Source organism: Pogona vitticeps, chromosome W (genome assembly GCF_051106095.1).
Source record: "Pogona vitticeps strain Pit_001003342236 chromosome W, PviZW2.1, whole genome shotgun sequence".
In the NCBI taxonomy this organism is placed as follows: Eukaryota; Metazoa; Chordata; class Lepidosauria; order Squamata; family Agamidae; genus Pogona; species Pogona vitticeps.
The window spans coordinates 2,542,288-2,557,831 of NC_135798.1; the positions used below are offsets into that span (position 1 = coordinate 2,542,288).

The following is a 15,544-nucleotide window of genomic DNA, read 5'->3' on the forward strand; positions in this document are numbered from 1 at the left end:
CTGTCCCCTGTCCAGCTCCTGATTTTGCTGCTTTCAGGACTGCCTCTTTGCCTCGGCCTGCTGGACAAGGGTCTCTTCAAATTGGGAGAGGCCATGATGCACCGCCTGCCTCTAGGCTGAACGCTCAGATGTCAAGGTTTGCATCTGTTGAGGTCCATTCCTAAGGCCTTCAGATCCCGCTTGCAGATATCCTTGTATCGCAGCTGTGGTCTCTCTCTGGGGCAATTTCGCTGCACTAATTCTCCATACAGGAGATATTTTGGAATCCAATGACAAAGGGATCTGATGTTGAGCCATCAAAAACTACGGTGCCCTTCATTCTCCCATGAAAGGACCTGATGATGTTAAGGAGTCGAGGTGGACATCCAATCTTGGGAAGGATTTTAAAAAGGCCCTCCCTGCTAACCAAATCAAAGGCCTTTGTGAGATCTATGAAGGCCACAAAGAGTGGCTGTTGTTGTTCCCTGCATTTTTCCTGCAACTGTCGGAGGGAGAATACCATGTCAGTGGTGGATCTATTAGCTTGAAATCCACACTGTGATTCTGGATACACTCTGTCTGCAAGCACTTGGAGTCTCTTCAGCATAACACGGGCAAGCAGCTTCCCTATAACGCTGAGAAGAGAGATGCCAGGGTAGTTATTGCATTCGCCCCTGTCTCCTTTGTTCTTATATAGTGTGACGATGTTTGCTTCGTTTTTGAATTTTTGTTGTGCTCTGTAAAACATTTTGTGTGTCTCTTTGTATTGTACTTTTTAAACATGCACTCCAGTTTGATATTATATTTTGGTTTCTCAGTTTTATGGCTTCAATTTTTTTGTGCTCTTCGCGTAAACTTTGTGTGTGTGTGTGTATGTATATATATATATATATATATATATAATTTTTCGCTCTGATTTTTGTTGCTTTCCTTCTGTAAAAATTTTCTTTGTGTCTTTTTAACCCTTTTTATAGTGTGCATGAATAAGTATTTTCCTCGAATCTTAATTTAATTTGAGAGTTTTCATCTTGAAATTTTTAGTTCCTGCATTGCAGTTTGTTTTTATGCCCTTTTTATATTTCTTTTTGCATCTTAAAATTCACTTGTAACTAAATCATTAAATGTTCCTGGTTTTTTTCGGGCATTTCATTTTCTTGCAATTGAATTTTATTTTAAGGGTCATTGGATTTAAGTGTCTTGAATGAATGAATGAATGAATGAGTGAGTGAGTGAGTGAGTGAGTGAGTGAGTGAGTGAGTGAGTGAGTGAGTGAGTGAGTGAGTGAATAAGATATTGCCGTGGGGAGGGGGCAATGATAACATCCTCAATGGCTCAAGGGGGTGTTTCTTTCAAAAAGGTTAAGAACCACTGCTTTAAACATCTCATCTTGCATTTTAATTTCTAGCAAATAATTATACATTTTCTTAATTATTTTATCTTTTGAGCCTAATAAAAATTTATCAAATGCCATTTGTTCTGAATAGAAACCCTCTATTTTGTCTTTCCTGTATCTAGATTCCAGCTGGGCTCTGCACCACCAGTCTATGTATATATTCTGTGTCTCTAACTCTTCTTTAGACCTTAGCTCACAGTCCTTTTTCAATAAATCTTGATATCTTAGGACCTTCGCTTCCGTCATAAGATTAGGTTGTGTAAAGGCTTCTATAGGTGATACCCATACTGGTGTTTTTTGGTAAATTTGTTGAATAATCTTTTTCCAAGTTCCTAATAAAGCTCTTCTTATCACATGTGAATTAAAATGTTTTTGCTCTTTATCTTTTTTATACCATAGAAAATCATGCCAGCCGAACTGCAGATCATGTCCTTCCAAATTGAGTAATCTATCATTTTTCAAAGTTATCCATTCTTTTATCCAATCTTATACACAGGATCTATAATACGGAACCCAATCTGGAAGACCAAAACCCACCCTCTGTTTGGCACCTTGCATTGCTTTAATTTTAATTCTTGTTTTTTGCCTTGCTATAGAAATCTCATAATTATCTTATTGAGTTCTTGAAAAAAGGACTGTTTTAATATTATAGGAATTGTCTGAAATAAAAATAATTTTTTTGACAGGACATTCATTTTGATAGTTGCAATTCTTCCCATCAATGATAACTGTAATTTGTCCCATCTCTCCAAGTTGGTCTGTATCTCTTTAATCAGTTTCATGTAATAATCTTTGAATAATGTGCTCGACATCTTTGTAATTTGAATCCCTAAATATTCCTCTTGGAAATTAGTCTTTTCTATTAACTTCTGTTGTTCTTGTTCTCTCATATTTTTAACAAGTATTTTTCTTTTGCTTTATTTTCGTTCCTGCCATGTCACCAAAGTTTTTCAGCATCTCCATCAAATCTTCTATTGAGTCAATTGGATCTTCCAGTATAATGACTAAATCATCTGCAAAGGCTTGGAGGTCATAAGTATGACCTTTTACTTTCAGTCCTTTTAATTGCTTTTTAGCTCTGATTTGTTCGGTTAATATTTCTAGAGTCAAGATAAATATTAATGGCGAGAGTAGACACCCCTGTCTAGTACCTTTCTGTATTTGTGTTTCTTTCAACAACTCTCCATTAATTCTCACTTTTGCCTTTTGCTGAGTATAAATTGCTTTGACTAGTTTCAAAAATCTTTCTCCAACTTGTAGCCCTTCCAGCTGATACAACATTCCAATCAAGATCATCAAAAGCTTTCTCCGCATTCAAGAATATCATAGCAACCTGTTTCTCCTGGTGTGCTTCATAGTACAGTGGTGCCTCATATAATGAGAGCCCCGTTTAACGATGAATCTGCGTAGCCCCATTTCCCCCCAGCTGACCGGCAGGCGTTTCAGAGCGACTGCGGGGGAGGCTTCCCCGATGGGTGCTCTGAAGCCAGCGCTGCCCAGCTGGGGGGGGAGAAGGTTTCGGAGTGACCGCAGGGGAGCTGGGGGAAAATGGCCGCCCACAGCGTTTTCAACGGAAATGGTGGCCGGATGGGGGATTCTTCGCTTACTGGTGAGGTTCCCCCCCGCATAGCGAAGAATCTGGATAGCGACATTAATCCTGGAACAGATTAACGTCGCTATGCGGGGCATCACTGTATTCCAGAGAATTTAGGATTATCCTCATATTATTTTTCATCTGCCTTTTTGGAAGAAACCCAGACTGATCTTGATGTATTAACTGTATTAACATTCTTTTCAGTCTAGTTGTCAACATGGTCACATATATTTTATAATCCATATTCAGCAATGAAATTGGTCTGTAGTTTTGGATTTCTTTACCCTCCGTGTTTTCCTTGTGAATAAGGGAAATTATCACTTCTGTCCATGTTGGTGGCAATTTTCCCTTTTCTTCAACACATTCCAAAAGCTTCTTATATGGGTTAAGTAATACAAGTTCCAATTCTTTATAATATTCCACTGGCAGACCCTCTGGGCCTGGTGCTTTCCCATTTTTTGTTTTTTGAGGGCTTCTATAATTTCTGCATACGTTAAAGGCTCGTTTAAGGACTGAATTTGTTCTTTAGTCAATTTCATTTTGTTTTGTTTCCATAAATATTCATTCTGAGCTTCGTTATCTACTTCCTTCTTGTATAAATTCTGATAGAAATCCTCAGTAATCAAAAAAAGTTTTGCTTTGCAAATGTAAGCTTCTTTGCAGTTTCTTCAGTAAGCAATATATTTATCTGGTCTTGTACAGACTTTATCCTCTCTTTCAATTCTGTATTTGTCGGGTTTTGTATTAACTGCATCTCATCTGAGGCTAATCTACTTTCCAAAGTCTCATATTTTTTCCATCTTTCTCTTTTTTTTGTTTTGCTGCAAATCTTATAGCTATTCCTCTAAAAATGCCTTGCTTGCCCCCCAGACCATTATCATTGAGGTTTCTGGCCTTATATTCTGTTTAAAGAAAAAATCCATTTCTTCTTTTGCTTGTTTCTTAAAATCCTCATTTTTAAAAAATGCACAATATTAAGCTTCCAATTAAATTATCTTGATTTGCTACCCAGTTGTAATGAGATCGGGATGTGGTCTGCAAACGTATTACGTAAAAATGTCTATTTGTTCCAATTCTTTCATTAAGCTTGCTGAGATCTAGCATGTATCAATTCTTGACCATGATTTATGTCTATTAGAATGAAAGGTATAGTCTCCTATCATTGGCTTACATGTTCTCCAAGCATCTATGATATTTACTTCTGCCAGTTATAAAAAGTTTCTTGAGATTCTACTTCTCTTGTTTAGTTATTTTATCTGATTTTGTGTCTAGTTCTTTGTCAATGACAGCGTTAAAATCTATCACAGTAATAATCATAATCTTTATTTGTCACTTCTAGTTGCAGTTGTTTAAATTTTTTTTCTTGATTTCCATTTGGAGTATAGATGTTAACAATTAGCAATTCCTTCAATTCTCTTTGGATTTCCACCATTAATATCCTTCCATTGTCTGAGGCAAAAATCAGTTTTGGTTCCAATTCTTTCTTAATGTACATAGCCACACCTTTCTTCTTTTTACTTACGTCTGAAGCTGCAAATAATTTTCCTAACCTTGGCCGTTCTAGCAGTCTCAGGTCTGCTCTTTTTATATGGGTTTCTAGAATACATATAATATCAGATTTCTGTTTCTGCAATTGTAGAAAGATCTTTTTTTCCATTTTTGAGGTGAGTTTAAGACATTTACATTGACTGAAAAAATCTTCATTTGTTTTCTAGTCATCTTGTTGTAGATTGGTACCTTTCTGTTTTTTCCTTGTCATGCTTCTGGTACATCTTGACTCGGCTACTTCATGTTCTCCTAGCTCTGTGTCTGATTCTGAATGTGATGACTGAGTTGGTTTCTCCTGGGATCATTCTTCTGGTTTCCTCTTCTCTCTTTTACCCTGTATTTTTAGATTCTTCTCATTTTTTTCATGAAATCTTGTGCTTTCATCGGGGAAGTTATGTTATATCTCTGTGTATCAATCCTAAAGAATAAATCTTCTGGTGTTAGCCATCTATATGAAATTCCATTTTGTTGAAGTAACAATACCAGGGAGGAATATTCCTTCCTTCTCTGTCTCATTTGCCAGGGGATTAGTTTTAAAACATTGATTTTCTTGTCTTCTATTATCAATTGTTTGTCTTGTGAGATTCTTAAACCTTACCTCTGATTGCCTTCTTCTTAAATCTCATGTGAATTTCTTTAGGTAGTTTGTTTTTTCTGATATATCCTGTATTCACCCTGGAAGTTGCTTCCAGACATTGATGAAGTTCCACTACATCAATCTCTATTTCTGGAGCCAAAGCTTCACTCATTAATGTTTCTAGGTGTGCCTGCCTTTTCTGGCACATTTTGAAATCTCAGCATTTTCGATGCTCTCTCCATCTCTAACATTATTAATTTGTCATCATTTTGTTTTTGATTCTTCTGTGCTGCCTGTATTGTTTCTTCAGTTTGGTTCAACCTGGCGTCAGTGCCTTTCACTTTTTCCTCAATATCTTGTGTTCTCATTTTCATTTCTGTTATCTGTTGCTTAGTTTCTGATAATTCCGTTTTCATATCCTTCATCTGATCTGTTAATTGAGTGAGACGTTCATTTATTTGTTGGAATCCTGTAGTTAATCGATTTTGCATAGTGGTTTGCCATTCTTTGATTTTTGTGCTACCAATTTTCCCAGGTCTTATGCCTGAGCAGGAGAGGTTCCAGGTGTCTGAGATTTTGATTTCCCCCCCGAGGCCATTTTGATTCCCTATTTAGCCAAGAATAAGAGCCCACTATCAACAACCTCACCTAAAACCTTCCTCCAGACTTTGCCCAATATTACAGTATATAAATCAGTTTTAACCCAGCAGATTAAACCACAACCATGATAAAAATATTCCTTCTTCTCGAAAGTCTTAGCAACATTGTTATATCTCCAACCTCTGCTCCTAGGTTACCCACGCAGTCGAACAAGAGAAATTCAAGCTTACTACAATCAGAGTCTCAAAGGTCAATATTCCAAAGTTTCCAGTGATGTTCCAGATGTCAAAGTGGAGCTAGGAAAGATCTCCTGTTTCCCCACCTCAATATTTTTGCAATTCCCTTCTTAATATGACGCTCCAGAATTCCAAAGGCTTTTCAAAAGTCATTTAAATATGATGGGGCTGATATTCTGCTTTCCTCCAGTAGGTGTCATTATCATCCAATGTACAGTACAGTGGGGCCTCGACTTACGAACGGCCCTAGTTACGAACGTTTCAGGTTACAAACCCAATCTCATAGAAAACAGCAGGCCCTACTTATGAACATGTGTTCAAGTTGCGAAGCCGATCTCATAGAAAACAGTGGGCCCTACTTACGAACGTGTGTCTGAGGTACGAACAAAAAAATGGCAGAAGAGGGTGCTTGTCTGCTTCCTCACTCTTCCCAGCATTTACAGAGTGGATAGAGAGACAGTCTTCAGACTGCCTGATACTGCCTGTACTCTATTTTTTTTTTTTTGGATTTTTTTAAAAAAATGGATTTTTTTATTTTTGACATTCTTTTTTTAAGGACAGAGACTGCCTGTTCTAGGTGAGTACACTATGTTTTTACTTTACTGTACATGTTTTTTTGCAGCTTGTTGGTGGGGGGTAGGGCTAGGTGGGGGTTTTCTGAGCTCTGATGGGTGTTGCTGGGTAGATTTTACACTTTGAAAATTTCTGCATGCTTGCTGGAATCTTTCTTTGCTGTGTGTGTCTGTGGGGTGTGTGTGTTCTGGATCTGTCTGGTTAAAATATGGACCCAGAGGGCATTTTTGCAATGGAGGCATGGATCTTCCTGGGATTTTACAGTTTTAAAATGTCTGAATGCTTGCTGGAATCTGGTAAAAATGGAGTTCAGAGCCATGTCTCTCTTTGTGCTGAGGAATTCTGTTGGGAAGAAAGCTTGCTTGCTAGCAGGGTAAAAATGGAGTTCAGAGCCATGTCTCTCTTTGTGCTGAATAGTGTTTTTCAAGGTGTTCTGTTGTCTGAAAGGTGCTTGTTCCCTCTCTCCTTTGCTGCCCCTTTCCCCCCCCCCCCAAAAGGTGCTTGTCTTGGCTGAAAATGTGCATTTCAAGGCATTCTGTTCCCTCCCTCTTTTCTTTCCTTTTTTTAAAACCTACATCATCTTAGGTTAAAAGGAAAAAAAGAAAAAAATTCTGCCTCTAGCAGTAGGAACGGATTAAGCAGTTTTGCATTAGTTCCTATGGGAACTAATGATTCAAGTTACAAACCACTGCTCGACTTAAGAACCGAAAATAACCAGAATGGATTATGGGAAAATTGGTTTTGACTTACGAACTTTTCAAGTTACGAATGGAGTTCCAGAATGGATCAAGTTCGTAAGTAGAGGGCCCGCTGTATGTTCTTTCCACTATAAATCCAGTCCACAACTCCAGTCCTTGTTTTCAATTACACAGTTCACTTTTAGAAACATAACTCTCCCAGCTGGTTTCAGACAGTTTATACTATTGTTTACAGCTGTAACCTCCGAGGGGGGGCTTCCTCCCCCTCAGGGGTAATATATAGTCCCGAAGATGCTCAATCTGCTATTAAGAAGTCTGTCCAATTCTTTATGGTAACAAGACAATCTCTGTCCGTGTTTGCTTATTTCATCAAATAGTTTTTCAGGGTCAGCTTTATTTTTCTTTTCTCTCACCGTCTGGCTACTGGCCTTAGCTGGTCTGCAAGGAGCTGGTTTTGGTTTTGAAATAGCATAGCAGCAGAGCCGGTAAACTAACTCCTCTACTCCTTTTGGCCCTTGTCACTTTACAGGATCATTTTTAGATTAAGGGCTTGACATTTATTTATTGTTGTCAGTTTTTAACTGTAATTCTCCATTCTCCTCTCCTCCAGGGTGGGTGGGTTACTCACAGCTGAGTGCCAAGATGGCTCCCGGACCCAGTCTGTACTCCGTGATCTCTTCAGAGGGAAAAAATGTCAGGTTGCAGCCTTGCATTCATTCCTCAGATGCTCGCTCACAGCTCAGGTAGGCTTCTCCTGGCCTCACCTGCGAACCCCGTTGTCATTAGGGACCCCAGGACTGGGAAGTTCCAGTTATCCCCAGGAACTTCCCCGAGATGACTGACTGTCCTGTGACAAGCCCCACCTCCTTACTGCATGGTTTTCAAAGTGCTTTCAGAGTGCCTGCTTTGTAATTTCCTCTAGAATTTTCCCTGGGATGGATTTCAGGCTGACAGGTCTGCAATTCCCTGGTTTCCCCTATTTGAAGACAGGGGCAGTGTCAGCTCTCCTGCACTTGTCTGGCTCTTCACCCATCTCCCCTGAAGACAATATTAGACAGTGGTTGTTCAGTTTCTTCAGCCATCTCCTTCAATGTCCTTGGATGCAGTTCATCTGGCCCTGGGGATTTCAACCCATCCAAACAAGTAAGCTATTTTTTTTACGTTGCACACCTCTTTCATATTTTTTCCTCTTCATCAGGTGATGAACAGGACAACTGGAATTCTATGGAGCCAGTCATTGTTTCAGTGAAAAAAAATCAAGTGTGAAGCACCAAAAAAATTCTACACACTTAAAAGGAGGAAAAAGGAAGACTAAAACCAGGGGAAAAAAGAGATATCAAGAAATCTCCAGCTTCCCTTGGTATTGATGCACTACTGATCACCCGAAAAAATCAACAAAGGAAGGAGAAAAGGTTCCCTGGGCAGATAAACATTCAAGGGAACCTCAGATGACAAAAGTTTTGACAAAGTCCACCCAGAGGAGAAACGAAGTCAATACATAGAACAAGGAACGAGCATCACAATGCACAGTGATTGTACTTCACATGAAAACCCTCTGAGAGATGAGAGACAATACCAATGCCTACAGTGTGAAATGAGCTTCAGTCACAGCAGTTACCTGAGATCTCATCAAAAAACTCACACTGGGGAGAAACCATATAAATGTGGAAAGAGCTTCAGGCAGAGCAGTTCCCTGAGATGTCATCAAAGAACTCGTTAGGCACCCTTCAGTCTCGAAAGACTATGGTAGCGTGCTCTGTATGGAGGACTTGGAACAGCGTCTAGTGTGGCTGAGGAGGCCAATTCGAGAGTGACAATCCCTTCCACACTGAAGACAAATCCAATCTGTCCCCTGTCCAGCTCCCTGGTTTTGCTGCTTTAGTGACTTCCTCTTTGCCTCGGCCTGCTGGGCAAGGGTCGCTTCAAATTGGGAGAGCCCGCGATGCAGTGCCTGCCTCCAGGCTGAACGCTCAGATGTCAGGGTTTCCCATCTGTTGAGGTCTATTCCTAAGGCCTTCAGATCCCGCTTGCAGATATCCTTGTATCGCAGCTGTGGTCTCCCTCTGGGGTGATTTCCCTGCACTAATTCTCCATACAGGAGGTCCTTTGGAATCCGACCATCAGCCATTCTCACGACGTGCCCAAGCCAACGTAGACGTCGCTGTTTCAGTAATGTATTCATGCTGAAAATTCCAGCTCGTTCTAGGACTACTCTGTTTGGGACTTTGTCCTGCCAGGTGATACCAAAAATCCGTCGGAGGCAACGCATATGGAACGTGTTCAGCTTCCTCTCCTGCCGTGCACAAAGGGTCCAGGACTCGCTGCAGTACAGGAGTGTGCTTAGGACACAGGCTCTATAGACTTGGATCTTTGTATGTGTCGTCAGCTTCTTATTGAGCCATACTCTCTTTGTGAGTCTAGAGAACATGGTGGCTGCTTTGCCAATGCGTTTATCCAGCTCGACATCCAGGGAGAGGGTGTCAGAGATGGTTGAGCCAAGGTACACAAAGTCATGAACAACCTCCAATTCTTGTGTAGAGATGGTAATGGAAGGAGGTGAGTCCACGCCCTGGCCCATGACTTGTCTTTTCTTCAGGCTGATAGTTAGTCCAAAGTCTTGGCAGGCCTTGCTGAAACGATTCATGAGTTGTTGGAGGTCTTCAGCGGAGTGGGCAACGATGGCTGCATCATCTGCGAAGAGGAAGTCCCGCATGCATTTCAGTTGGACTTTGGTCTTCGCTCTCAATCTAGAGAGATTAAAGAGCTTTCCGTCTGATCTAGTCCGGAGATAGACACCCTTGGTTGCAGTTCCAAAGGCATGCTTCAGCATGACAGCAAAAAAGATCCCAAAAAATGTTGGTGCTGTGACGAACACGGGTTCGAAAACACACGTGTAAGCTTGGACAGAGAGCAATCAGGAGTTTGCACATGCTAAAATGAGCTGAAAGAGTCCAATTCAGCCAGCCATGCTACAACACTCCTTCTCGCCGGTCTGCCCACATAAGAACACTCTGGTACTCTCAGATATTATTGTGAAAAGGTCAAGTGGGCTTTGTAGTCCTTAGACTTAACTTGCACCACTGACAGGACTCTAAGTAAGCTAGGCCGAGGCAGCACTCTCAGATGACCCTATGGCAAGTGTACTGTTCAGGAAACCAAATGAGTTTTATAATTTTTATTTTATTAAAGAAAAAGCATGTTACTAGATATTCAAAGCCAAATTAAACCAAAACAAATAAACTAGCATAGTGCTGTTTAGTTACAAAGATGTAGTGAGGCAAAGAAAACATGAAAAATAGAAAAGTATTCAAAAACCTTATTAAAAATACAAAAAGACCTTAAAAAGAATCAAAACAGTTCCAATACAAGAATTCATTAGTAAAAACCAAAATAATCCAAGTTGGTTATAAAAAGGCTATAGTCCTCAGTGATCCTATAGAATAAAAACCCCTAAACAAAAGTAAAAATCCATTATATGTCCCATAGTCCTTAGAAAAGAAAAATCCAGTAAATATACCATAGTCCTTACTAAATTACAAGAGCATAGTCCATATGGAGTATTCCAAGAAAAGAAGTCCATAAAGAATATTCCATAGGTAACAGTCCATAGAAAATAGTCCATGTACAGTCCTTAGGAAAATCCCATAAGTCCAAAAGTAATCCAGCAAAGCATAGAAACCAGTCCATGTAGGTAGGCCACCAAACTCTCTCTCAAGACATCAGGGTAAGTCCCATATGGCTGAAATGTAGGTCACGAATCACTGAAAGGTCGGTCTTGGAAAGACAATGTCCATAGGTAAAAAGTTCCTTTTTCAAGAGTAACTGGCAAGGGCCTAATGCACCTTCCCACGATGTCATCCAATCAGAGTTCGTTACTAGGCAAACAGTCCTGTTACATCACATGAATTCTTTCTCATACACAGCAGATGTTATTTGGGTTTACGGTGGTTTCTCAAAGAGTCACAACAATTCCCATCTATCTAATCACACAGTCCTTTCTCAGGCCTTCAGAATAACATTCTCTCTGATCGCCTAGAAAACAATTTGTCAGCATAGCACAGATACTATATACAAAGAAACAAAATGGAACCTCTCTGGCTCACTTCATAATTACAAAACCCATATGCCTTTAAAAGATTTTAACTTAAAAACCCATCTCATCACAGGTGCGAGGACACAGCCCTGTTTCACTCCGCTTCGGATGTCAAAGGGGTCTGATGTGCCGTCAAAAACTACAGTGCCTTTCATTCCCTCATGGAAAGATCTGATGATGTTAAGGAGACGAGGTGGACATCCAATCTTGGGAAGTATTTTAAAAAGCCCATCCCTGCTAACCAGATCAAATGCTTTTGTAAGGTCTATGAAGGCCACTAAGAGTGGCTGTTGTTGTTCCCTGCATTTCTCCTGCAGCTGTCGGAGGGAGAATACCATGTCAGTGGTGGATCTGTTAGCTCGAAATCCGCACTGTGATTCTGGATACACTCTGTCTGCAAGCACCTGGAGCCTCTTCAGAACAACACGGGCAAGCAGCTTCCCTACAACGCTAAGAAGAGAGATGCCACGGTAGTTATTGCAGTCACCCCTGTCTCCTTTGTTCTTGTACAATGTGACAATGTTTGCATCCTTCATGTCCTGTGGTACTCCACCTTCCCTCCAGCAGAGACAAAAGACTTCATACAGTTCGGTGGTGATGATCTCCTTACAGCATTTCAGCACTTCAGCAGGGATGTTATCCTTTCCAGGTGCCTTGCCGGAGGCGAGGGAGTCCAAGGCTGCTTTTATTTCTGCTAGGGTTGGTTCGCTGTCCAGCTCTTCCAAGACAGGTAGGCACTCGATGTTATTTAATGCTTCTTCGGTTACTACATTCTCTCTGGAATATAGCTCAGAGTAGTGCTGTACCCAGCGTTCCATCTGCTGTGCTCGGTCCTGGATGAGCACACCTGTAGCAGACTTCAAGGGAGCAGATTTCTTCTGTATTGGACCTAAGGCCTGCTTGATACCATCATACATTCCTTTAATGTTACCTGTGTCCGCTGCTAACTGTGTATGAGAGCAGAGCTGGAGCCAATAATCGTTGGAGCATCTCCTGGCAGCCTGTTGGACTTGGCTGTGAGCAGCTCGAAGAGCTTGCAAGTTGTACTCGCTAGGACAGGCTTTATATGCTGCTAGAGCTCTTCTCTTAACCTCGATGGCTGGCATTAACTCCTCTGAATGGGCTTCGAACCAGTCAGCCATCTTTTGGGTCTTCTTGCCAAAGGTGGACAAGGCGGTGTTATAGACAGTGTTCTTGAAGTGTTCCCATCGTTCAGGTGCATTTGCATTAGCCAGACCTGGAAGGGCTTCCTCAAGTGCTTGGGCAAATTCTTTCACTTTTCTTTGATCGCGAGTCTTGCTGATGTCAATACGTGGTCTTCCTTCCTTTTTCGTGTGATATACTCTCTTTGTTCACAGTTTTACTCTACTACACACCAGGGAGTGATCAGTATCACAATCAGCACTCTGGTAACTGCGTGTGATCGTAATACTAGGAAGGCTGGAACGTCTAGTAAGGATTAGATCGAGCTGATGCCAATGCTTGGATCTTGGATGTCTCCAGGAAACTCTGTGTTGCAGCTTCGTGTTAAAGAATGTGTTGCTGACACAAAGACCATAATGGCAGCTAAGCTCCAGCACGCGTTGGCCAAAGAACTCACACAGGGGAGAAACCATATGAATGTGTAGAATGTGGAATGAGCTTCTGTCTAAACAGTAGCCTTCATCTGCATCAGAGAAGTCACACTGGGGAAAAACCATATAAATGCATGGACTGTGGAAAGAGCTTCAGTCACAGCAATACCCTTAGTTCCCATCAAAGAACTCACACTGGGGAAAAGCCATATAAATGCATGGACAGTGGAAAGAGCTTCAGTCACAGCAATACCCTTAGTTCCCATCAAAGAACTCACACTGGGGAAAAGCCATATAAATGCATGGACAGTGGAAAGAGCTTCAGTCACAGCAATACCCTTAGTTTCCATCAAAGAACTCACACTGGGGAAAAGCCATATAAATGCATGGACTGTGGAAAGAGCTTCAGTCGCAGCAATACCCTTAGTTCCCATCAAAGAACTCACACTGGGGAAAAGCCATATAAATGCATGAAATGTGAGAAGAGTTTTAGTCTAAACCATAGTGTTAGTTTACATCAGAGAACTCACACAGGGGAGAAACCATACAAATGTAAAGAATGTGGAAAGAGCTTCAGTCTAAAGAATAGCCTTCGTTTACATCAGAGAACTCATACGGGAGAAACCATATAAATGCATGGAATGTGTAAAGACCTTCACTCACAGCAATAGCCTCAGTTCCCATCAAAGAACTCACACTGGGGAGAAGCCATATAAATGCATGGAATGTGGAAAGAGCTTCACTAACAGAAGTCACCTGAGTTTACATCAAAGAACTCACACTGGGGAAAAGCCATACAAATGTATGGAATGTGACAAGAGTTTCAGTCTAAAACATAACCTTAGTTTACATCAAAGAACTCACACAGGAGAGAAACTGCATAAATGCATGGAATGTGGGAAGTGCTTCAGTTGGAGTTTTGCCTTGAGTTCACATCATAGGACTCACACTGGAGAGAAACCATATAAATGCATGGAATGTGGAAAGAGCTTCAGTTAAAACCAGAGTCTTAGTTCACATCAGAGAACTTACAGAGAGGAAAAACAGTGAATGTGGAAAGTTCTGCCATGACAGCAGTTGCCTCCATTTACATCAAAGGACTCACTCTGATGAGAAACCATATAAATGCATGGAATGTGGAAAAAGTTCATTTTAATTAGTCCTATTAATCAAGAAATATGTTTAGAATAGGCAGATGGGACTTCTACTTTATCCTATCATGCAACATTTTATCTTCTGAGTAAAAAGATAAACTATTTCAGCACTTAGGAAATTAACCATGACATTGAGGGGAAAAAACTTAACCAGAAATGGACCCCAGGTCTAAAAATGCACTGGGTAAAATGTGTAGTGACTTAAATTTGAAAGGCCTGTCTTGGAATTGGTAATGGGGAAATGAAAGGATGCCTGTGATGGACACCAGAGGTGACCAGAGTAGAAAAGGCCACTGTTTGCAGGAGATGTTTACTTGGGCCAAATTGGCCTTGAGGGAAATTGTGCCATTCCATGATCATTGTCTCCAATAAATACCCCACATTGGAGAACAGTTCTGAAGTTGACTGGTGGGTCTTCGGTTATTTGAGATTAATTTGTTGTGACCAGCTTTGAAAGTTTGGCCACTTCTATCAATGGTGTCATGTTAGAAATCTCCTTCACATCAGGTGGCAAAGGGGTCCTTACTCTGAAGCAGGGTCATGAGACAGAAGAGTCTCTGTAGTAGTAGTAGGAGATTAGAGTTGGAGATGGAGATGGGAGTTTAGATTTGAGGATTTTGGAGTTTAGAGTGGAGAGAGAGTGCACAGTTGAGAGTGGATGAAGTGGGATGTTTTGTTAAATGTTAACAACACTGATTTACCTTCATCACCTTTCATAATAAACAACTACTATTTGGCTCTTTTTAAAATGACAAATTGCTTTGACTCTGATTAATGATACATGATGTTGTTGTAATCAGCTGGTGGCAGCGACACGACAAGTTTCTTGTGCCCTTTGATTGGTGAAACAACCAAGGGACAGGCAGAAAGGTGACAAATAGCTTTCAAGATTTTTAAATGGTTGGATTCCATGTAAACGGCAGCGTTAAAAGCACAGAGAGAAAAAATTTATACAGTGGGGTCTCGACTTACGAACTTAATCCATATTGGAAGTTGGTTCTTAGGTCGAAAAGTTTGTAGGTCGAATCTGCATTTCCCATAGGAATGCATTGAAAACCATTTAATCTGTATCTGCTCTTTTCCTCCATAGAAACTAATGGGAAGCTGCTATTCCGCCTTCTGCCACTAGAGGGGGATATTTTTTCTTTTTTTCCCCCTTAGGTTCAGGAAAGGAGGAGGAAGACAGGGAACAGTTTGCAAAGCACTTTAGTAATCTTTTTTTTTCAACGAAGCCAATTTTAAATCATGTTTTAAAGCATGTTGTGCTGATTTTTTCAGCACCAAGACACACAGGCAGGCTTTTTAGATGCTGAGCAAGCCTCCCCAAGCCTCTTCAGAGCCAGCAAATCAGCTGATAGGCGGGGAAAGGAGGGTGCAGGAGCGGGGGAAAAGCACAAAACGGCTGCCAGGCTCCCTTCTGGTGTGGGCTTTTAGGTGTTTCCTGCTCTTTTTCCTGCTGTTTGGGGGCTACCAAGGCCTGGTAAGTGACTTTCTTTTATTTATTTTTAAGTTTCTGACCCTTTTT

General features: G+C 40.9%; 2 protein-coding genes and 1 long non-coding RNA gene across 12 annotated transcripts in view; all 3 read left to right on the forward strand.

The window, feature by feature from the left end:
• The window catches only part of LOC144584997 (uncharacterized), a 259,478-nt gene that overhangs the window by 22,385 nt on the left and 221,549 nt on the right, over nucleotides 1-15,544 (forward strand). The gene's annotated exons all lie outside the window — the stretch shown is intronic.
• The window catches only part of LOC110070899 (uncharacterized), a 47,015-nt gene that overhangs the window by 20,657 nt on the left and 10,814 nt on the right, over nucleotides 1-15,544 (forward strand). For 2 of the 10 annotated variants that reach the window (XR_013539472.1, XR_013539474.1), the window contains 2 exons: nucleotides 7,809-7,941; nucleotides 8,397-11,282. The exons of 4 other annotated variants lie outside the window; for them this stretch is intronic. The gene's annotated coding sequence lies outside the window, so the exon portion shown is untranslated. Of the gene's footprint in view, nucleotides 1-5,883; nucleotides 6,505-7,808; nucleotides 7,942-8,396; nucleotides 11,283-11,511; nucleotides 12,022-15,544 lie in introns of those variants that run through there. 4 more of the 10 variants (XR_013539475.1, XR_013539476.1, XR_013539473.1 and 1 more) reach the window with 3 other exon arrangements.
• Nucleotides 12,862-14,775, forward strand: LOC144584994 (uncharacterized; the record flags this gene model as incomplete). The annotated part of the gene is given in 2 exon segments (XM_078382429.1): nucleotides 12,862-13,484; nucleotides 13,486-14,775. Coding segments are annotated over 2 exon segments (1,002 nt in total), but the record flags the coding sequence as incomplete, so codon positions are not given.